Here is a 22,995-nt window from a genome sequence, read left to right as displayed (position 1 = left end):
TGAAATTGAGTGAGCTGTATTTTGGAATGCATGAGGCCAGTGAAGCGGGAATCAACGAGAGCCTTCCATTCAGTGAGGTCAGTGACATCAGAATGATGGCTGCCAACACATCAATGAATGAGTGAGAGAGGCTTCATTTTATTCTACTCACTAGTGAGAGGAATTGTTTGACACATCTCAGAACTGTATGTGGCGTTTCTTACCAGAAAGTAATTTTGGGAATACAGTAGGAGTGTGCAGAATTTTAATTCTGCCAGCAAAGTTTAGACAACATTTCAAATTTAGTCAGCCTCGTACAACTTCATCTGCGTGTGCAGTTTGTTGGAAAATATTTATAGGAGAATTGTCATGGGATAAGATTTTTTTAGAAAATTCTTTTGCAAAAAGCAGGGTTGGCAAATGTGTTCTTCCTGACAAAACCTACTTTTGCAGGATTTTTAACATGCTTTGTGAAGTTGGTGAAATTTCAATAAAAATGGGTGAAGTTCATTTTTGCTACTTTTATTCACCCATAGAACAATTTAGGTAAAGTCACAGAGTGGATATGATTTCGGAGCAAGGCTCTTTGACTAAAAATGCTGATTGTACAGGGATCACAGGCGAAAATATAAAAAGAGCACAGAATGCAAGAAATTTAGAGCCCTAACAAGAGTATACATTGAGGGCTGGAACTTCACTCCATTCATTCCATGAGTTGCATTATGCCTTTTTCTTTATGTACCTCCCTATGGATTTACCTCTCAATGGAAACATTACATTATTCTGCATATAATGCAATAACGATGTCTTACTTGTTTTAAGCACTCCTCTTTTGACAACTAAAACATTGGAAGCACATACAGAAAAATACATTTGTCCAGAATCAGAAAGTTTAGTCCTGCGGGAGCTCCTTGATTAGAAATATCTCCTGGATCCAGAAATGCAACCACTCAACAATACTTCCAACCACAAACCTCGAGGACATAATACAAAAAAGCTTAATTAATGAAAATACAGAATTATGAAGTAATCAAGTCACACCGGAACCCAAAAAAAAGGTGTTGCCCCTAAAGTCGAGCAGTGTGGCAGAAAAATGGGCTGGTGAAGGTCCTTAATGGCAGGCAGGAGCAGAAGATGTCACACCGGCACACAAGGCCTAGACTGCTTTCCAAAGTTTGGGCCCCACCCACACTGGGTTTAGGGGTGGCAATAGTGGTCTGGGTCCGTTAAGTGCCATCTTAGCTTTAGAATCTTCTCTTTTCCCACGCAGAAGCCCCAGCCTCAACCTTGACCCACGCTACAGATCTGCAGATTGAAAACTGCCTCTCAACTCCAAAGGCTGTGATCAAGGTGTCCCTCAAGGCTCTATCCTTGCTCTGACCTTATTGAATCTTTTCATTGAGCCATTTTAAAAGGGTTAGGGATCCTCTATCACCTCTATGCTGACAAAACCCAACTCTGCCACAAGGTGTCCTCTGCACACGACATCTCTCTTATCACCACCACCCTCAACTCAATCCAAGAATGAATTGCGTCTCGCCACCTGAAACTGAAACCATCTAAAACCGAATTCCTTCTATGCTCTACCTCAAACTCCCAACCTTCTCTTTGATCAGGGGTGGATAATCTGAACATTCTTAAAAGTAAACCCACCATTGTTGACAGCACCAAATCCCTAGATGTCAACCTGGGCAAAAGACTTAAACTCCAATCCCAAATCAATGCAATTACCAAGAATGCATGTTTCCAACGGCTCCTTCTCCGAGAGATCAGGCGTTACATTACTGAGCAAGACCTGAAAACTCCTGTCCAATCTGTGGTACTCTCCAGACTAGACTACTGTGATTCTCTTCTTGCAGGTCCCCCTAAGAGCCACTTATCTTCTTTAAAATCCCTCCTTCATGCAGCTGCACGTTTTGTCTATTGGGCCAAAGGAAATGACCATACATCACCTATGCTGATAACTCTTCACTGGCTTCCTATTGAAACTAGGACTATGTCCATGACTACTTGCATCACCCATAAAGCCAGTCCCACCTCCACCTCTCGCTACCAGGCAAACAAACTTAAGATAGCTGTTGGCTCTAGATGGTCACAAAATGCGGAAAATCTGCTGCTCAAACCTCCAGCCTTCAAAAGGGAAAGGCTGCGGCTCAATCTTTCTCAGATAATCGACTGGAATCTGGAACTCGCTGCCACCAAACCTCCGCACCACCACCACCTCTTTCTGGATCTTTAAAACAGACCTTCAAACTCTTCTCTTTCAAAGACATTTTTCTCAATAATCACTCCATGCCAAGCTCCCCACCAGGCATATGTCCTCACATTTCATAGTGTGATCATGACAGTTACTTGACACAGTCGAGAGTTTTAATGACCATACCGCTTTAACTCTGCAAATATGTGATATGCATGTATGTAATCATAATCACTTTAACTTTTTCAAATATGTAATCTGTAATGAATATGTTATTTGTAAATACATAACGCCCACCATGAGTAACTGCAGTAGCTATATGTATTGTCATCAACTACCCTGTTACTCAGTTTCTCATGAAACGTTCTTAACTATTGTAAAGTACTCTGGCACCTCTGGGCAAAGTCAGTTCTATATAAAATGGCATAAATAAATAAATACACTACATGAGGTCTAAAGGTAAGGAGTGGAAAGGAAACAGGAAATCAGGCTACTGAGGTTCTGTAGTACCAGGCAGGCCCTGCCTTACCTCTATAATCTTCTGATCTGTCTTAACTTTATTTAGCGTATGTTTGTTACTGAACAGTACTGGCAGCCAAGGAAAGTGCATTTCCAGGGCCCCAGCAGTCTTTACGATATGCGTACTTTTACTGCTGGCATTACAAAAATATTTGGGCTCATGATTTTCCAAAATGATTGAGCAACTGCCTTTTCTTCCTCAAAACATATTGCTTGGCAAATTCCATTACAAGCCTGTGGGTACTTTCCTACCATAAAAGCTGACATCCTCCGAACTTCACTTAGTGGCGACTGCTACCTAGAAGCAGCAGAGGGGAGCGGTGGGGAGAAGGAGCTTACCTCCTGTCCGGCATGCTTGCCAGAAGCCGCCTCTCCTATGTCCTCTTCCTGGCTTCTTGGGGGAGACAGGAAGCAGGAAGCACCAGGGCCCCCGGGCTCCCTGCAGCCAATCGCAATCCTGCAATGCAGCGTTGTGATTGGTCTGAGCGCTGTGACCCTGTGCTCAGCCAGGGGCTGGACAGGGGGGCATGTTCTCCACACATGCTGTAATGCAGCCTGCATGGAGAACACGGTATGTGTGCATGACTGTTTTGGGTGGCCCGAAAGGGCCACATAGGAAGTGCAAACCACTCCTCCCACTGCTCAGAGAGCAGCCCCGCCCCACAAAGACGCCGCAACGGGGAAAACCAAAATGATAACAACCTCAAGTTATTATCATTTTATTTTTCCTTTTTTTACACTGCAAAAAGCAGTGAGGCGACGCTCCTCGCCTTAGTGGAGGAGCCGCCACTGGAAATAACAGATCACCCCTTTAGCTATTGTCTTCCTCCTTTTTCCTCTATTTGATGCTCTCTGTTACAGCTCTTAAAAAGAAAAGCTCAAGGACTCAAAATTCCCCACGGCGCACGCAGGAGCTGAAAATGACTCGAACTCACTTTCATCAGTAGCAAATAAATCTTTGATTTGGTCTCCTAAGCAGGGGTTGGAGGCTTCCTTTGTGAATAACCAGTGCTGCTACTTTTCACTGAGGAAGTGAAAGAGCTGTGCACTTTTGCCCTTTATCCCTCTTACCATGCCCAAGAGGGACCCGTGCAAGTATCCACGGTAAGCCGTGTCTAGCCCAAGAGCGTGGAGTGTGTTGTTGTCCCCGTTCCGCCTGCCTTGCCTAAGGGCGAGAAGGGCTGAATATCTGGTTCCTGGGGCAGCTTCCATCTTTACATTTTCAGGAAACTAGCTGCCCAGGCCCTCCGAGGGAGGCCGGGCTCACAGTACTGCTGCTGTCTTATTCGCAAAAAGCGAAGAAGGCACGAGGCAGGCGTTTTTTGAGGGTGAAGGCTGTCTGGGACAGTTCGCAGCTCTCCTGGGGCTTTTCTGGGGCAGAATTCTCCTACAGTCTTCGTTGACAGTGCCCAGTACTCACACTTGCAGTGTGAGTGACAGTACTGGACCAGCAGCACAGCTCATACCCATGCACATTCTGCAGGGGAATGAGTGCTGGGTGTCCTGCCAGCGCCTAGCTGACGTTTAGGTCATTGTCCAGGGCATACCTCCAAACCTCGAAAACACAGATCCTGTGCATGTGTGATGGGCCAACCATGCAATTACACATAGCCAGTTTCAACAGTTTAGGGGCAAGTTGCCACTACTCGCCACGAGGTTGGCACTGGCTTCCAGGTGGTTGCCCAGGGGAAACAGCGGTTACAACGCTGTCAATGCATCGCAGTACTATTACAACGCGGTCGTTACAACGACCGCGTTGTTAGAACGTGATGCATTTATATCGCAAGTCATTACAACGACTTGCTGTAGGAGGGGCTGAGGTATTGGAAATGAATTCCAACACCTTCCCTACTGTTGTGCAAACTGGAGTAGGAATAGTAAATAATACTATTCTTAAGTCCAGCACTCCCCCTACTGCAAATCGTTGTAATGACTTGCGGGGTAAATGCATTGCGTACTAACAACGTGGTCGTTGTAACGACCGCGTTGTAAAAGCACGTGATATTATACATCGCATTGTAATGTGCTATATTCTTGCCCAGCTGCCCACTTAGACAGTCCACACCCACAAGCTACTTAAGCCCTAGTCTTATATTCAGTTCTTTCAATAATCATGGCCACCCATGTCCGGCCTTCATTGTGTAGTTCTGAGGCAAAGCAGCGGGGCCTCACTCTTCCTCTCTCCTGTTAGCTGGGCTCTCTGATGAAATAGCTGAGTCTGCCGATGAAGATCCTTCCCCCCTCTTATTTCCCGCTTGTTTTTTGCGGTTCCACTTTAGTCTGAATGCTGGCAAAACCTATATGCTTTTCTATAGGCCAGTGCAGCTCTTAGTGCAGGAGAGGATATGGGGTAAGAGGACAGGGGTATGTCAACTGCTGGCTATAAAGGAATCTGGTCTTGTTGTCACAAATATATTAATTTTCTACATCAGAAAAAACAGCAGAATGGGAGAGAGTCAACATTTCTATTAAGGTCTTGTGTTAGCTGAGACCTTTTGATTTAGTTAAAATTGGGTATTAATATACTTCGATATAGGGGCTTTCAGCCACCTAACTTGATCTATTGGTCTGTTTGTGTGGCCCACTAAAGCATACAGCTTGAGGGCGGTGGCTCAGCCCACTTTTATCACTGGCTAACTTCAGTTTGAATGACAACCTTCTGGTCTTTCACATAGAGCACATCCATACAACCTTGTTCCCTGAAGTACCAGGAACTACTGTTGCAAAGCTTGCTTTGTGAGGCCAAACATGAAGCTTTACAAAATACATGACAAAACAAAAGAAGCCTTGGTAAAGCTAAAACAATTACACTAACCGACCAGAACAAATGCCTTTACCAATGTTTGTTTTTTGACAGGGTATTTCCAATACTTTTAATCATTTATGAATCACCTCGCTCTGAGCAATGCTGATGGGCTTGTCATTTAAATAATGGCACCATGCATACATTGTCTAGAGTGCCATACTTACATAGTAATGAAGTTACTTAACTCTGAGAACTAGCAGGGATGGATTCCTGAGGCGGAACCTCAGGAAAGAGAAATTATAGATACAATCGAAAGATGTAATACTTTCCTATTTGTTCAGGATATTATAGGTAAAACAGAAAGCTAGTTTATCCCACAACAATTCTTAAGGAGGGAAAGAGAATAAGGAAAGAGAGTGCCTGAGTGCGGACACTGTTCGCAGATTTGGGGCAGTCTGTCGTCCCAGTACAAAGTCCAACAGTTGGTGGGAAACAGAAGAGGAACCTATTGGCCAGTAGTATGTCAAGGATCTTGTTATCAATGTTGATTATTGAGAGTCCCCTATAGGAGTCGTAATGTTCAGGAAGTTTGTTGAATTTTGAAATACGGACAATGAGGGCCTGCCGGAGCGAAGACGGACGGGATCCGGACTCCCGGGCCTCTCTATAGAACGACAACAGGTGGGAGCCAGGGTGTACACAACTTCTTTATAAAATTGGGTTGTCAGTTAATCGCGCCCCAGGACCTTTTTTAGCCGGGCATACAAGGGTCACCTGTATAATCTCCTCTGTGGTGAAAGGGACATTTAAATACTCCCTATGAGTTCCCTTCAGCCACACAAGAGCAATCGAATCAAGGAAGTCCATAACTTCCTGCAGGGTGGGATCCAAAGCAGACTGATATAGATTAGTTTATTAGTTAGTGAGAGTTCGTATAAATGTCTGCAGTGTTCTGGTGGGGAGAGCCCTATGAATCTATAAGTTCCAGAATGTAGGTGTTATCATGAGGTTTAGTGAGTGCCAGTGTCCTTCCCAACCTGTTGACCTCTGGCACTGATGTCGGCCAGTAGCTGGACAGTGCCAAAGGAAAGTATTCTAGATCAAGAGCATGCATCTCCCGTTCCAGAGTCACAAGTTGCCATGGCAGGGTTCTAAGAATGCTTGACTGCTTAGCGATGCAGGAGCCTCAGGCAACAACCTTGAAAGCATCCCATAATGTGCTGGCATTGAACACACACATTAAGGGAATAACATTTTGTGAAACACCAGGTCCCAGATCGCGTTTTTAGCGGCAGATGCCAGGGAAATGCCTGGCTGCACGCACCCCCCCCCCCCCCCCCCCCCCCAAGGCAACCTCTAATAGAACTAGGGAGTGATCAGAGAGAATTCAAGGCAGGTAGTCTACATTTTTTGTCTAGACTCCAACGTCTCTAGTGAAGAGCCAGTACTCTATTTTAGACAGGCATTGTGAGTGATACATGTATCTTCGTGGGTCTCTCCATGTCTCTCCCTCCAGAAAGTTAACCCATTTTCAGCTATGATTGTATGTAGTTGTCGGGCTGCCTATGGGTGGCAGCAACTGCTTAAAGCTAGTCTATCCAGTAAGGGGTCCAGCATCACATTAAAGTCAACCCCCCATATGACAGTTTCAGGACTCAACACAAACACTCTCCACCCGAATTGAGTAAAACAAAGTCAATCCTGTCAACATTAAGCCTATATACGCAGATAAGGTCAACACTAAAAAGGGTTACATGGAGCAGAATATATCTTCCCTCTCTGTTGTAAATAACATGCAGCGTGTACAGAGGGGTGTCCATTTTCTGACAATGCCTGCAACTCCACAAGCGTAAGCACAATATGCAGTGACGTGTTTCTCCAAGCCATGCTGCTTGCACCCTGTGGTGAGGGGCAGCCGTGAGGGGAACTTCCTGGACTAAACCAATCTGTAGTCTATGTCTATTCAAGTAGCTGAACACTTACTATGCCTTACATGAGTTATTGATACCGCCCACATTCCAGATTAACAATCTACAAGTGGGAGATTGGTGTCCTGTTTATGGAGCATCCTGAAGGTGAGTCAGGAGAGCACTCAGTGCTAGCCTGTGAGTGCTGTGTCCTGCATCAAGTGCATTGTCTGAGTGGCATGAAATGGAGCGTACAGTCAAACATAGCAGACCGAAATCCAGCAACATGAAATCCGCCCGCCACCCACTCCACCGTCTCCAACATTTTAGATAATCAAATACAACTCACCCATTCCCAGAAACTAAACCAGACATCATTACCAGCTGGAGGTCAATGGAGGCATGCCAGTCCCTCTACCAGTAGTACAGCTGAACAGAAACAACAAACCAAGGTAGATAGTGGATCATACCAGTGGGGCCAGATAGCCAAGCGGACAATCCTCCTCTAGAAGGAGAAGGGTGGCCGGAGGAAAATTCCACCAAATGTGTCCACAGAAGTTAGTCAAGGGTAATATGCCAGATGTCACCTGGCATATCCAAGGGCAGTAGCATGGTCTTGGGGGAGCCATCCCAATTCGTCTGTGAAGAAGTGCGTCTTCCCATTTATCATGATATGGAGCTTTGCAAGATAATTCAGTGCATACGCGATACCAGCTTTCTGCAGGGTTGATTTAAGCAGAAGAAATTCTGTGCATGCTGCCTGCACCACCAGGGTGAAGGCTGGGTAGCTGGAGATACAGATGCGTTGATACGATACTTCTCCCATCTCTCTTGCCAGTCAGAAATTGTATCTCAGTCTTTGAAGTGCAGTAACTAAGTAATAATAGGGAGAGCAGAGGCGGCCAGCAGATGGCGCCGTCCCAAAGGGCAGTGCGCTCTCTCTACTGAAAACATTTGCCTAAACGCCTGCCTGGTGAACAATGGTTGCAGCATGCTTTGTATGAATGTTTCCATGCACTGCATAGGCTTGGATTTAAGGAGGCTGTTAGACCCAGGATCCCTGGTTGGCTGAGGTATATACCTTAGGCCAAGTAGGGACCTGCATTCCCACGTCGGGGAAAGGAAAGTCACCTTCTTAGAAAGCCCCGCACACCCCCTCGGTAGCTTGGCACAAGCAGTCAGGCTTATCTTCAAGGCAAATGTGTAAAGTATTTGCAACCACGCTCACAACAACCCAATGATGACACCACAAATAGACTCCACACGAATTTTATGAAAACAAGTATAATTTTTATATAAAAAGATATACGATAAGACCACATGATACAAATCCAACATATGAGGTTGTGTACTATTTCTCCTGGCCGGTTGTTAGGCCAGCCAGCCCTTGTAAGTTCTGGCAGTATTAATGAGCACTTCTAAACATTCTCCTGTAATCGTAATTTCATGCTATACAGTTCGTAACACTGGAATCAGGCACTTTTGCAATGTAAAAATACTGTAAGGCCTAATGCAATAATCAGACACTCTGCAATGTAAAAAGAATGCAATGCGTAACGCAACAATCAGGTACTTTGTAAGGTAAAATAATGCAATGCTTAATACAACCACCAGGTATGTCGTTATGCAGGAATAATGCAATGCGCAATAAGCTAATCAGGTAGTTTGTTATGCAGAAACAAAGCAATGCATCATACGACAATCAGGTAGTTCGTTATGCAGATAAAATGCCATGCTTCATACACTAATCAGGTACTCCGTTATGCAGAAATGTGGCAATGTGTAATACGACAGCCAGGTACTTCGTTATGCAGAAATAGAATAATGCGTAATACACTCAGGCACCGATCACTGTTCCTTAGGCGGTCTCTCCGCCTCTCCTTCTGATTTGCAGTCAGCCTCTCAACAGTTGACCCCAGCACAGGTACAATGTAATCAAAAAGTGCAGCTCTGCACTCCGGCCCCTGTACCGCCACTCCCTTGGCAATACAGGCCGCGATACGAGCCGAAGCAGAGGCTCGGGCTGCCAACACGAGAGAGAGGCCGAGAGCGTCTCCCTCCAAACCCGCGCCCCACCCCAGGAGTCCACACATGTTACCTGGGAGGTGCGAACTCACTCTCCTCTCCTTGTCCAGAGGTTGGGCCTCCAATGCAACTTTGTAGATGGGCAACGGCGGACTCAGGCCGGCAACTCAGCGCCTCCAGGACTGCCGGTCCGGGCCGCTACAGTTACGAAGATCTCAGGCTGCCACAGAGCACATGCACACAGTGACGCTGAGTCTTCCTTAAGCTTCGGGTGCACAGTCACTGGGCACTCCACACACAGGTCACGGAGATCCCACGCGCAGCGTCGCTGAGACTCACTTTAACTTAAGTGCACACAATAACAAGGCAAATCCTCACGAAGGTCTCACAGTGCACAACGCACATGCACACAGCTTCGATGAAAATCACTTGGATTCCGGTGCACATGATCACTGGACAATCCTCAGAAAGGGGTTCAGGCTGCACATTGCACACGCACACCGCGTCGCTGATCCTTTCCTGGACTCCAGGTGCCCACGATCACAGGGCATGCCGTAAGAGGGTCTCAGGCTGCAACAAGCACGCACACACAGCGCCGCTGAGACTCTCATGGAAACTTCTGTATTCCTGTGTTTTCGAAACATGGAGCCAGCTAACCTCGGGCCCTTGGGGATAAGTTATATCAGGACACAGCAAAGTCCTTTCAAGCAGGGGGACACAGCACACAGCAAAGTCCCTTTGGCCTTTCCTCGGTTAAACAGCAAATTGCAGGCCAGCCCCAAAACATACAGCAAGGGTCAGTTCTATCCTTCAGTCTCTTCAGTTGTTTCTTCCTTGGCAAAGGTCCTCTTGACCATGAAGTAGCTCCAGTCTTGTTCATACTTGATCAAGCCATTCTCCAAAGTTCAGGGGCATCAGCTCTCATAGCTATACCCCTCAATGGCTTTGCGTGCTTTGTGTTTCAGGGGGAACTGACCCCTGTTCAAACCAGTTCTGGGTGCCTCCCTGCCAGTGACACCTCTCTTCCTTTGATTAGTGGGGGTCTGGATTCTCAATCACTCAGCAGGAGATGAGACAATTGTTTTATAGCAGCAACCCAGGCCTCTTCACCTCTAGGGGCTTCTCTCCCTACACTCCAGATGCAGGTCAGCCTGTTGCTGTCTCACCTCCTCTCCTGGGTCAAGACATTCCCCAGATCCTATTGCTTTCAAATCCAGACAGTCAATCTACAGCCAGCTAGAGACACACAGAAATGTTAGAGCACAAATACTCAGCCACTTCTAAAAGAGTGGCTTCTTAACACACAATGCAAAAACCACCTTCATAAAAAGATCAGTTATTACGTTGTGAGTTCAGGCATACTAAACTTCACCTTTCCATCTTAAGCCTTTGGGAAGATAGGCTGGAAAACATATTACACAACCTCCCCATTCTGTCCGATGGGCAAGATGGCCTTTCAACAGTGAAAAACGAAATGGAGATTATTTCGCTGTCAGGACATGGTATACACCTTAGTACATGTCCTACCTTTCACATGCACTGCACCCTGTCCAGGGGGTACCCTAGACCTACCATAGGCGTGTCTGATGTGCATAGAAAGGGAAGGGTAAGGTCTGTCAAGTGAGTTCACTTGTCAGAACAACATGGCAGTTTAACAAACTGCGCGCAGGCTCTGCAATGGCAGACCTGAGTTCCCTTTTTAAGGCTACTTGTGTGGGTGGCCCAATTAGTGCTGCAGGCCCACTAGTAGCATTTGCATTACCAGCCCTGGCACACATAGTGCACTTTACTAGGGACTTGACTAGTAAGGCAAACATACCAATCATGGACAACCAATTACCATTATACTTTATGCAGGGTACACTTGCACTTCGACACTGATCAGCAGTGGCAAAGTGTCCAAAGCATCCACGTTGGCAACACCATTTCAGAAAAAAAGGTCTAGGGGGAAAGCAAAAAGTTTAGGGACTTTAGGCAAAAAAGGACCAAGTCCTACAGAGGCCAATAACTCGTATGTTGTTGTGACTAACCCCGGGCAGAGACCTCCGCTCCGCCCGCGAATTGTGCAGAGATTTGCCTTCTCTGCGTTCCACGGAGAACGTGGAGAAGGCAAATCACGGCACACTCCGCAGCAGAGCAGTTTTGGCCAGCCACCACCTCCACCCCCCCATTATAACAAGTACTTAGAATTACTAAAAAATAAATTTAAAACCACTTACCTGTACTGCGGTGACAACAGGCTGCCCTCCTCCTCTTCTTCGCCGGCTCGCTAATCCTTGTGAAAACTGCGCATGCGTGCGCGCCCGCACATGCGCACTTCGCGGAAGAAATATAGCAAGGCCCATACTGAAACTGCAAGCCACCCACCACAATAAATTGCAAAAATGTAATAAAAATGAAAATAAATCCTGGAGCATGCCCTCTATCAAACTAACAACACCCTTATATTACAGTTTTTTAACGTACTTGTGATATCACAAAAAGATAGCCCTGAAATCTAGCAGCATGTATGCAGCAGACAAACAGAGTGATCCTTCTAGCTCCAAATGAGAAGTGACCGGGAGGTGGACAAAGCACTGGGAGGAGCCTGCTAGACAGGAACAGGAAGCTTGAGTCTAGGCGGCACTTCCTCCTCAATGAAAAAAAAAGTAAAATAAAAGGGCTTGTTACAACAACAAAAAAACAACGCAAACGGTCCATTTGAGATGTTTTTTAACTCCAAATTGTCTTTTTGAGGAGATTTAGATGCTTCTTGAGGAAAAAATCTTCTCTAGGTTGCAGCCATGGTCGATAGTGCTCAATTGCGTTCACCTAGACACAAAAGAAGCACCGAAAGTTACTGCCACTACCTAAAGCCACGTTAGCGGGTGCAAAGTCTTACAGAAGCTCGCGGGTGGCTAGAAAATCTTGTGGGCGCTCACGAGTGCCTGACAAGTCTTGTCGCACTCCCCCACATGTGTGACACTATGAGACAAGTGCACCAATGGAATAAAAACTCTTCTCCGTTGTGTAGTGCAGAGTTTATCGGTAACTCTGTATTCTCTGCAGAACGCGAAGTTGCCGAACTCCGCAAACTCCACAAGCGGAGTGGGGTTTTACGCCCCAGCTTACCAACAATAGACCTTTGTAAGATATTATCAAATACGGTTGCTCCATTGCCAACTCCATCACTGAAGGGCACTAAACCTTAGTTTTTCAAAAAGGCATTACTAGAACCAACTGACACCTCTGTCACCTCACCTGTACCAAAACTCTCTGAATCATAGAGAATGGGGAAAATCTTACCCTCTCACTCCCCTCCAATCCTGCATAAATGCATCCACTGCTAAGACCCCCCCCAGATCCAGTCTCTTACTGAAACAATTTAGCAACTGAGAAGTCAACCTGGAAGCAAAAAGGTTCACCTCTAATGGTCTCATAAGAAACATGATCCTTTGAAAGATGTCCTCCCTTAACTTCCAATTGATGTAATCTGTCACATTCTATGAATTCCAATCTGCTATCACATTCTGAACCCCTGGCAAATGCTCCGCCTTCAAACCTATTTTGTGTTTCAAACCAAATTTCCATATTTCTTTTTCTAATTCCAATAATATCTTGGACCTGCTTCCTCACAATCTGTTTATATATGCGACGGCAGTCATTGTCCATCTTTAATAAGACTGAACTCCCCTTCAAGTCTGTCCTGAAACTTTAGATTGCAAACAACCCTGCTTGCATCTCCAAATAATTTATATGCTCTTCCTTCTTTAACTGATTCCAAACTCCACCCATCTTCTAACCTAGACAAGATGCGGACCATCCTAAATTGCTCACATCCGTCTCCAAAACAAAATCTGGCTTTATTCTAAAAATAGCCCGACCAATCCAGGCTTCCACATTTTCCTTCCACTATATCAACTCCTCTCTCACATCCTCACTCAGAGACACCACGTCCCGTACCATAAACCTCTTGCTAGACCATAAGTCTTTAGGTGCTGAAGAGCCCTGTAATGCAAAGGCCCATAAAAAACAGCTTGAATTGATGAAGACAACAGGCCGATTACCTGAGCAAACTCTTTCAAACTCACTTCCTCCTTTCTCGACATCGAGCTCACCTCTTGCCTGATTTTCCCCACCTTCTTCTCTGGTAAGCGCAATTGACTCACTACAGTGTCCACTATAAAACCTAGAAACTCCAAAGTCCGAGTTGGAGTCAGCACAGATTAGTCCAAATTTATCACAGAAACCCATGCTTTGTAATAAGCTTATCATCAAATCCTCCTTTTTCTCATCCACATTCTGATTCATTAGCAACATATCTCCCAAATACGAGATCATTCTTACTCTCCTTTCTCTTAGGAAACCTACAGCTGGCCTTAGCACCTTTGTGAATACCAGGGAGCTGGGGACAAGCCGAATGGAAGTAGTTGGAACTAAGACAATTGCCCTTTAAATCTGAATTTTGAGTATCCTTTTTTTTCTCCAACTGAACAATTAGCACAATACAGTCATTGCATGATACGTCTATGGTAAGAAACAATCTCTTTGGTAACATGGCCACTTTCTTTTCCCTCTTCTGAATTTTAAGTATCCTTGACTCTCCTTTGCTTCTGGAATTGTGAAATATGCATCTTTGAGATCCTATTCCACCATCCAATTCAAATCTTGAAGTAAATCCCTCAACAAATGTATCTCTTCCATTTGGAAATATTGATACGTAACAAACTGGTTTAAATTCCTTAACCTTATCACCGGTCTCCATCCGGTGTCTTTTTTCTCCACTAGGAACAAAATACTTACAAACCTTCTTTTGCTCTCTTCTACTTTTACTATCACATTCTTTTCCAACAATTCATCCTAGATCTTCTGGAAATACCAACTCAGTTGGCTCTCTTAATTGTCATTGTTCTGAATTAAAGTCTATCTGATAGCCTTCTGCTGCCTGCAATACACATGTATGCTTCATTTTCGTTTTCCATTGTTCCTTGAAATACCTCAACCTTCCTGCCACACTTGTTGGGATAGAACCAGAAACAGTTTTCATACTCACCTTGGACATGACCTTGATTGGACTTTTGTCCACTTCCTCTGTTATCATGTGCTCTACCTCTGCCCCTCTGAGAATAGACATCGGAACCACCTTGGTTTCCCCTATAATTTCCATACCCTTGGTATAATTCATTCTGGGAATGGGCTCTGAAATTCGCTCGGCCGAAAGGGTGCCCTCTCCTACCAGCCCTGCCATAAAAGCTACCACCTGCAAACACCCTGCGCATAGAGTATTGTGCTTTGTTTGGCATATGAACATTTTTAGATATATGGTTAAAGATTTTACCATCCTATCACAGAATAGTAACCTTTTTTGGTCGTCACTCAACTCTTTCTAAGCAAAATCACCCAACTTTGGGTTGATTCGCATAAGCACCATTTTACGCCTCTCTGCCAATAGTCCTGCATTTGTGTTGCCTAAAAACATATGGCATGCTGACACCATCCCCTTAAATATACCAGATCCAAATCACAGCCCTTCAGAAAGGCTTTCTCAACAGCATCAAAGATTTTCGATAAGGGTCCCAAAATATACAGCACCCTATCTTGGCACTGTTTGAGTTACTTCTCTAACCCCTTCCTTGGGTCTTTCCCAAACTTAAACATATATGTTATGAGCTTGGGATCCAAGTTTAGTGTCAACATCACCTTATAATCTATTATGGGACGAGAACACTCCACCAGCATAATGTTCCTTTAAAAAATATATGCACAACCTGGTCTTAATTATTTCTGCAACATGATCCAAAGGCCACTAGTCTTCGCCCCTGGACTGCCTAATTTCCTTAGGATCAAACAATTTTTCTCCAAAGGGTCCAACAGCCGTTGTCGAATACTTAGATTTAAATTTAGTGCTGAAGTCACTCTCCTCATCCAATCCATCTTTATTTTATAAATCTAGAATATTCTCATCTAGATCTTCATTAGATCTACCTCTTGAGACATTCCGATCCAGAGACCAGTACGAGGCTTTTACGCTCGCTGAGAGAGAAACAAAAAGATTTTTTTTTTTATGAGATGTTGATACATGATCAGTGGATTATGAGACTGAAGTAACTTTACTTCATATGTCCTTCACTTGGAAATGAAAAAAGAAATGATTTAACTTACAAAGATTGTATTCTCCTAAAAATCGGCCCTAGAATATACAGGATTACAGGCTGTCAGATTAATTGGTCAATTCCAACACGACTTCACTGAATGACCTTTGTCCTTTGACACGATTGTGCAAGGATTTCCGGGCGTTTTAATCGTGGATGTACCGCTTTACTGAAAAGATTTTATGTACATTCTACGGGAGATTGTAATATTTGTCCTGAAGAAGGTGGTCCTTTATATCTTGATCTCCACCTAAACGCATCAACGCAAGGCTTAGAGGGCAGACTATAGATTGTTGTGACATCTGTTTTCCGAAAAATCAAGATTTTGTGCAATTACTCAGGGGAACAGTTGATCCAGATATAATGTCTTCCTTGTCTAGTAGATAAGAAAACAATTTTCTTACATGTTCTCCCCATTTTTTAATTTTTTATTGCTTTCCATTGTTGAGTATTCATTGTATAGAACATTAATTTGTGTTTTTAACTTTTCTAAACTTTTTTGTATAAATTTTGCTATTGTGTCGAAATTACTTAGTCGATTTTAATAAAATACATGGATATCATTCATGTGAATATCCGACTGTGTTGAGGCTCTGGTGTCTTGTTCTGGTGACTGATTGGTTGTATATGTGAACTAGTGTGCAGAATTGTTTATGTGCCGAAAGGGGGACACTTCTCTTGATTACAGTCCCCAATTTCTCTTTGGGGTTCAATCCACTCACAGTGGTAAACTGACCTCTCCTTTTGCTGCTTCAGACACTCTCTTTGAGCCGACATGGACTTCCTTGCAACTGGATGAATCATTTATATGCCTCTTCTTCTTAAGACATTTCCCATCCGGACCTCTATTAAGGTCCTCCTCATCCGAAAAGTACTCTTTTTCCTCTATATTCCTACTACCCCTCATCTTACTCAAAACCTGATGAACAGACTCTTGTACAGCTGTCTGTAACTCTTCTCTAACAATCCTCCTTATCATTGCCTCCTGTTTGGAGCACTCCATTACATTTTCAGTCATAATAACTTATTTTAAAAAATTCAGAATATTTTTCTCTACATTCTTAATTATTATTTCAAACTAATACACTGTTCAATTTGTGAAACGTTCAAACGTTTTCCACCTTTTCTACACTTAATTTTGCACAAAAATGCAGCCCATCAGAAATAGCTTCTATCTAACTGTCACCAGCAGCGATCGCACCTCTCAGGCACTTTGTTGTCATGGTGACGCACCTCCTAAACCAAATTCCCCTAGAAAAAGACTTGCGTAGTTGTTATAAGCCCAATCGCCTTAAAACACAGGGCTTAGTCCTGCACAACAACACAGACTTTCAGCTCCCGATCTACGACATATGCATTGGCAATGCACTGATGAACACAGTCGCACAGTGGCTCGCGAGGAGATCATGGGGCATATTAACAAGGCGGCGATATGAAATTATCGCCGCTTTTGCGTCCGTTTTCGGGTGAAAAGCGGTGATAATTTCATCGCCTTATCAGCTACGACACGCTATCGCGTGTCTTGCTGACTTAGCGCACGTTTGCAGCACGCCTCCGATCGCATCGCTAATGAGATACAAAGGAAACGTGCCTGATAAGACTCCCTTGGGAAAATATCGCGAAGGTAGCTTCGCGATATTAACAAGGGAGGGTAGCGATTTTTAAAATCGTGTTAAGTATGCCTTAACGCAGGAATTTAACGTCTGTTAAATTCCTGACTAAGGCATACTTAACATGGGGGGTGGATTTTGTGGCTAAGACCACAGGCCCTATCATCTAGGATATCGGCGTTTTCCACCATGGAAAACGGCGATATCCCAACTATCTCTGGAATTTTATGCCTAACTATATATTTTAACACACACTGTATATACAAACAACATTTCGAATAAATCTCAGTGTATGAATCATATTAGTTGATCATACTTACCATAAAACAGCATTTTAAACACTAATACACAAACTCTACTTAAACCATTCCAAAGAAGAATTCAACTTATTTAAAGATACCCATAAATTGGGTATTAAATGAAATAACACTCCAGAGTCCATCACCATAACAGATCTCACTCTTAAATGCTCTATATACTTATCTGCTCAGAAGTAGCAAACAAAAGAGGAAGAAAATGGAGGATGAAGAGTAATTATGGGACTGAAAGTTCTAAATTACATTGTAATGTTCTATTTTGGAGGTGTTTAAGGCGTGCTGCTCAGAAGGAATGAATAAACGTTTATGCATCATACTAGCCTCCTGTCTTGCCATAAAATCCCCTTTCTGCAGTGATAGATAAGTGTTAGTGCAGCAAACAGCAAATCAAACATGGTGGAAAAACAGTTGAGCCTGGTGCATGTTGTCCTGATCTGCTGAACTGTCTGTGATTGGTTGCTTGTTTGATGAGGGATAGTTGGTGAGGGGTCTGGTGCACATTTTAATGAGTCCCCTTTAATTGGCAGGTATGTATGTCTCTTCAGGACACCCCAGAGTAACCATTGCGCTTTATAAATTAATTAACATAACATAACATTTTTCAGTTGTGTACAATCAGCAGTGTTCTGATGTGTGCAGGTGTGTTTCTGTGGCCAGAAATATGTGGCTGAAGTTGGCGTACGCAGGGTCAAGAAACACTCAGATAAGCCAGCAGGGCTGTCCTTTCGGTTTTAGTTTCATGTTTGTTAAATGGGGTTCTATTTCCATGCTAAGCCGGTTGGATGGGAACAGACTAAAGTGTCTGTCCCCATCTCTTGGATTTGAACCTTGTTCTGCGGCAGCCTTTTCAAAGCTTAGTTTGGATATTTGTAGGATGCATAAGTAACTCCTCGATCACTCCTCTCCTCACTCATCTACCAGACAATCGTCCTTCTCTCCTTAGGGCTGAACTCAGCAGGAGGTGGACAGGGCCTGGTATCATGTAGCGATGCTCTGTCGAGAGTCTGGTAAGGCGAGGAAGGGGCAGCACTGCAGAAACCACAGAATGGCCAGTATCCCCCCTTGCAATCCATTTCAGCCAAATCTCACTCCTGCGATTCAGGATGCCTCAGGGAAGGGTAGGATTTAACCCTCTAACCTCAGCTATGCCCACTGCCCCAGGCTCTGTGACTTGGCATTGTGCAAGAAGCTGTTTGCCACCATCTTCTTGGCTTTGTGACATTGCATTGGTGGGAGGTGGCAATGGATGGAAGGCTGCATAACCACCAATGAAAATACACCAGCAAAACCATTGAGCAGTAGATTATGAATGATTTAGTTGGTGAACAGGTCAGAAAGTAATATGCTGTAAACCCTTGACTTCACGGAGCCCGGGACAGCCCACAGCTCGCTACAATAAGACCATACTGGGAAAACCAAACCAGCCTATAATACTGCGCAGGCTTCATTCCCACCCCAGGTGTCGAATCTCCCTAAAGCCATTTGATCGTGGTAGCACGGTCCTCAAACGGGATCACAAATAATGACTTCACTACTTCCTAAATACCTTTATTTATTTGTTAACATTTCACTTCCCCTCACGCAAGCCTTTTTTAAAACCCTAAGGTCCCTTTTGATTTGCCTGATATGGGCGGGTGGTCAGGCTAGACTTTCCTGGGAACTTTTAACACTTCCTACTTCCTTTGCGACAGGGTGGACTTGGTGCTCCGGTCATGCACTTATATGCATGGAGCGCACAAGCGCGGTTTTTACATTACTGGGCACATCCCACTCCTTTCCAGCCCCATGTGGCGGTGGAAGCGGCTGTTGCGGCACCCCTTCCCCTACAGGTTGCCCTGTTTAAAAGATACAAGCGCCCTAGGGAAGATATCAATACAGTAGAGACTATGCACTGGGCCTGGAGATGAGTTGCAGAAGAGAGACGGCGCTCCTATCCTGTATGCCCCAGCAATGCCCATAGCACATAACCCGATGCTGTTCCCTACCGGGGAGGGTATTGGAAAAGATCTGGCACATAAAATGAACCTACACACCTTTGCTGAACTCTACCCAGATGGGTCTTTCCGATCGCCTACTTTGGCCACGGAGGAGCGGCAGGTTGTATTTTCTGAATTATTTGCATATCACAAACTTAGGGCTGTGTGTCGGGCACTTCATGACACTTTTCCAGACGCCCCGCCCATCCTCACTGCCCTAGAAAATGTTCTTAAGACAGCTTCACCTCAACGACAAATCACCAGAATATACAGCCACACGCAGAATTCGGCCCCCTTGATAAAACCATGAGCAGGAGTTCACAATGACATAAGGTTAGAGTTCTTGGTACAAAGTTGAGATTTCTTTCTTTTTACTGTGGTTTTCTGACACCGGGGGTGATACTATGCAAAGAGGAGGACTGGCTGTCTACTTCAGATCTTTTCGCAGCAAATGTAACTTCTCCTTTTAAGCTAATTTTGCAATAGGGCATTGCTCAGCAAAGGAGCAGGGCACGTTACAAAACAGATTCCCCGCATTTGCCACACAATTAAAGAAAGAACAATACCATGGTCACTGCTACTGTTGTGATTCAGCCACAGATTTGTAGCAAAGGATAATTATTGCACATGTTTCTTTATTAGATACATTTTGTGCAGGGATTGCCAGCTCCACCTATTTATGACTTTATTGCCCAGAAGACTTGCACAACATTTCCCTAAGAGGGAAGAATCTCCAGACTGTTTGTAACTTCCTTTTCCTCACACAAACCCAGCAGTTCTCACATAAACTACATAGAGGCGATGTGAGAAGAGTCGCGCCGGCGGGCTACAGACTTCAGACCTATCTTTGGATGTTTGCCATGGATCCCGTAAATACTACAGTGGAATACGGGACACAGAGTCGCTCAGCTCCTGGTGACCAGTGGGTTGGAGATGTGCTGGTCCCTAGCCTGTTTGCTGGATTTTGTTTCCTTGTTGGAATACCTGGGAATGGTTTGGTCATCTGGACCATACTCTTCAAGATCCCCCAGCGTTCCATGACTGTGGTTCTCCTCCTGAACTTGGCGGTGGCGGACTTCCTCATCTTGGTCACCTTGCCCTTGTGGATCCATTCGTTCTGGGACCAGTGGGTGTTCGGGCTGTTTATGTGCAGGTTCCTCACTTATATTGTCAGCTTTACCATGTACGCCAGCGTGTTCTTCCTCACTGTGTTGAGTGTCCTGCGTTTCACCGCTGTGGTCTTTCCCTTTGCATCATGGATTTGGCAGAAGAAACAGATCATATATGGGGTCGTGGTGAGCGTCTGGGCTGTTTCTCTGGCGTTCGCTTGTACTTCCTACATCTTCCGTTCAACTTCCGAGACCAATGGAACAGTCTTGTGTAATGACTGGACATACACCTCCGATCAGCAAGAACTGGTAGATCTCTCAGTCGAGGTGGTGTTTTGCTTTCTGATCCCCTTCTTAATCATGACCGTTTGTTATGCTTTGGTCATTAGGAGAATGCGACGTCTGAAATTCCAGAGACAGAGCAAGTCTGAGAAATTGATTGCTAGGGTGATCATTGCGTTCTTTGCCTGCTGGATTCCGTACCACATCACAAACATGTTAAATATTTCAGCAGGGTCCCTGAGGTCTTCAGACCCCAAAATGTCAACTATTTTGAAGAATGCTGCAATAGAGGCAGAAAACATCAGCACCGCCTTGCTGTTTTTGAGCAGTTGCTTCAACCCAATACTATACGCCTTCGCTGCTCGGAGTTTCCGTGGAGGGTTAAGAGGGACCAATTTTGAGAAAGTCTTCAGACACATGAACGAGGACTCTGGGGAGAAAGTGGCCAAAAACCTGCACAACTCAAGTGCTACTACAGATCTATCCCTACAGAATCCTGCCGGCTCTCTTTGAGTTCCCGGGACATTATTTTGTAAATTGAGTCCCTGTACCTTAGTTTTTTTAGAAATATGCATTTTAGGGTACTGCCTTTGGCAAAGGTGATCAGCACATAGGAGCCTGATGACGACATTTAAGGTAATCACAACATTTAGTGGTTTGGAGGCATCACAAGGCAGCCTGGCTCCTCTTCCTTGGTACGTGCAGAATTGGACACACATGACTGGTTTAGTCTTCAGTTTAGTTGAACAGTTTTCAGTGGCACAATAAAACATCTCACATGCCAGTGATCTAGTGGGATTTATATGATCCTGGGCCAATGACGAGCATATAGAAACAATATACAGACCAAAAACCAGATGGTCTTTGTATCCCCTTCGGAAATTATCAGCAATGCATAACCATGTTGACGAGCCTGTAGTTAGCCATTGTTCCCACACACATATACAGCCGTATCACGCCTGCTGGAGGACCCTTGCTTTATACGCGCCCAGTAGAAAGTATGGATGGGTCAGCACAAGGCGCGTGCTCACTGTCGAGCAGATTCCATGGGGCATTCCTAGCTCCATGCAATCTCTGCTGCATTTCTTCAGTAAAATCCTGACAAAACGTTTCTGGGAAAAAAATTCTTGGAATGAGGGAAAATGTACAGAAACTGGTGCTCGAAACACTGAGGTACTGGTAGTAAAGTATTTCTGATCCAGCCACCGACCATTGGGGAATAGTGGCATGGCCATGAAGGCAGCTGGAATTTTACGTTTGAAAGAAATGTTGATGAATTGTTTAGGTAATGAAACTTTGCGTGTGTATGAGAGCTGTACAATACTAACAGAAGAAGACAGGGCAGTGTATGAAGCAATTAGACATACATCATATTCCAGAGCGTAGTATAATAATGGAGAGGTATGTTTTATGGGGTGAGGGAAGAAAGGGGAGGGAAATCATTGGAGAATGAAAGAACTGCTCTTACTCTAGTAAAGCATGTGCTTTTGAAGACACCTGTGATGAACACACAAACAACCAATTTAGGCTGAGTTATGTGTGGGAAAATTAGAGAAGAAATATAAATAATGGCGGGGCTCTACTGGAATGAGGTGTTGGAAGTTACCAAAAGAACTCAACATTCAATTAGGGGCTCCATGGAGATAATACACACTTCAATCGGTCCATGACTCATGCTTGATGAACTCTCTTACATTGTCTGGATTTTTACAGCAAGCAGGTGTATTATTCTGCATACATTTAACGGGGAGCAAATAGTATCACAGCCGTTTTCGTATTACATGTGTAGGAACAACATGCCCTGAGAGGTATAATCAATGTCATATGTACTCAGTTGTGTTTTTGTTCATGTAGCTGCCTCAGATTGTTGGTACATTCATGTCTCAGGATTTTAAATCTGGGTAGAGATAAGATTCGCCTCTTCCCATTGTCTCACCTCTGCCCCTCCACTGTCTTACAATAATCAGACAACTGTATCAGATGAAGTGTGAGGCCATGAGTTGTTTGCAGGCCTGTAGGCCAGTGCTTAATTTGAGCCGGGGCTTTCCGGTGCTAGGCACCGGCACTTAATTGGTTTCCAGTGCTCGCACCAGCACCTAATGGTCAACACCATACATAGAAGAGTCTACCACATGGTGCCGCTGTTCATATAATTTAGAGATAAGTAGAACAACGGTTGTTTAGGAATACAATAGGC

General features: G+C 44.5%; 1 protein-coding gene across 1 annotated transcript; it reads left to right on the top strand.

The window, feature by feature from the left end:
• Positions 1-20,219: 20,219 nt before the first annotated feature.
• LOC146773094 (leukotriene B4 receptor 1-like) lies at positions 20,220-22,193 on the top strand. Its single transcript, XM_085636899.1, has one exon. It carries the CDS (start codon positions 20,259-20,261, stop codon positions 21,309-21,311), a length of 1,053 nt encoding a protein of 350 aa, XP_085493025.1. The 5' UTR covers positions 20,220-20,258; the 3' UTR covers positions 21,312-22,193.
• The last annotated feature ends 802 nt before the right edge of the window (positions 22,194-22,995 follow it).

The sequence above is a fragment of the Triturus cristatus genome, chromosome 12 (assembly GCF_964204655.1).
Source record: "Triturus cristatus chromosome 12, aTriCri1.1, whole genome shotgun sequence".
Taxonomy (NCBI): Eukaryota; Metazoa; Chordata; class Amphibia; order Caudata; family Salamandridae; genus Triturus; species Triturus cristatus.
This window is presented reverse-complemented; position numbering and strand designations above follow the sequence as displayed.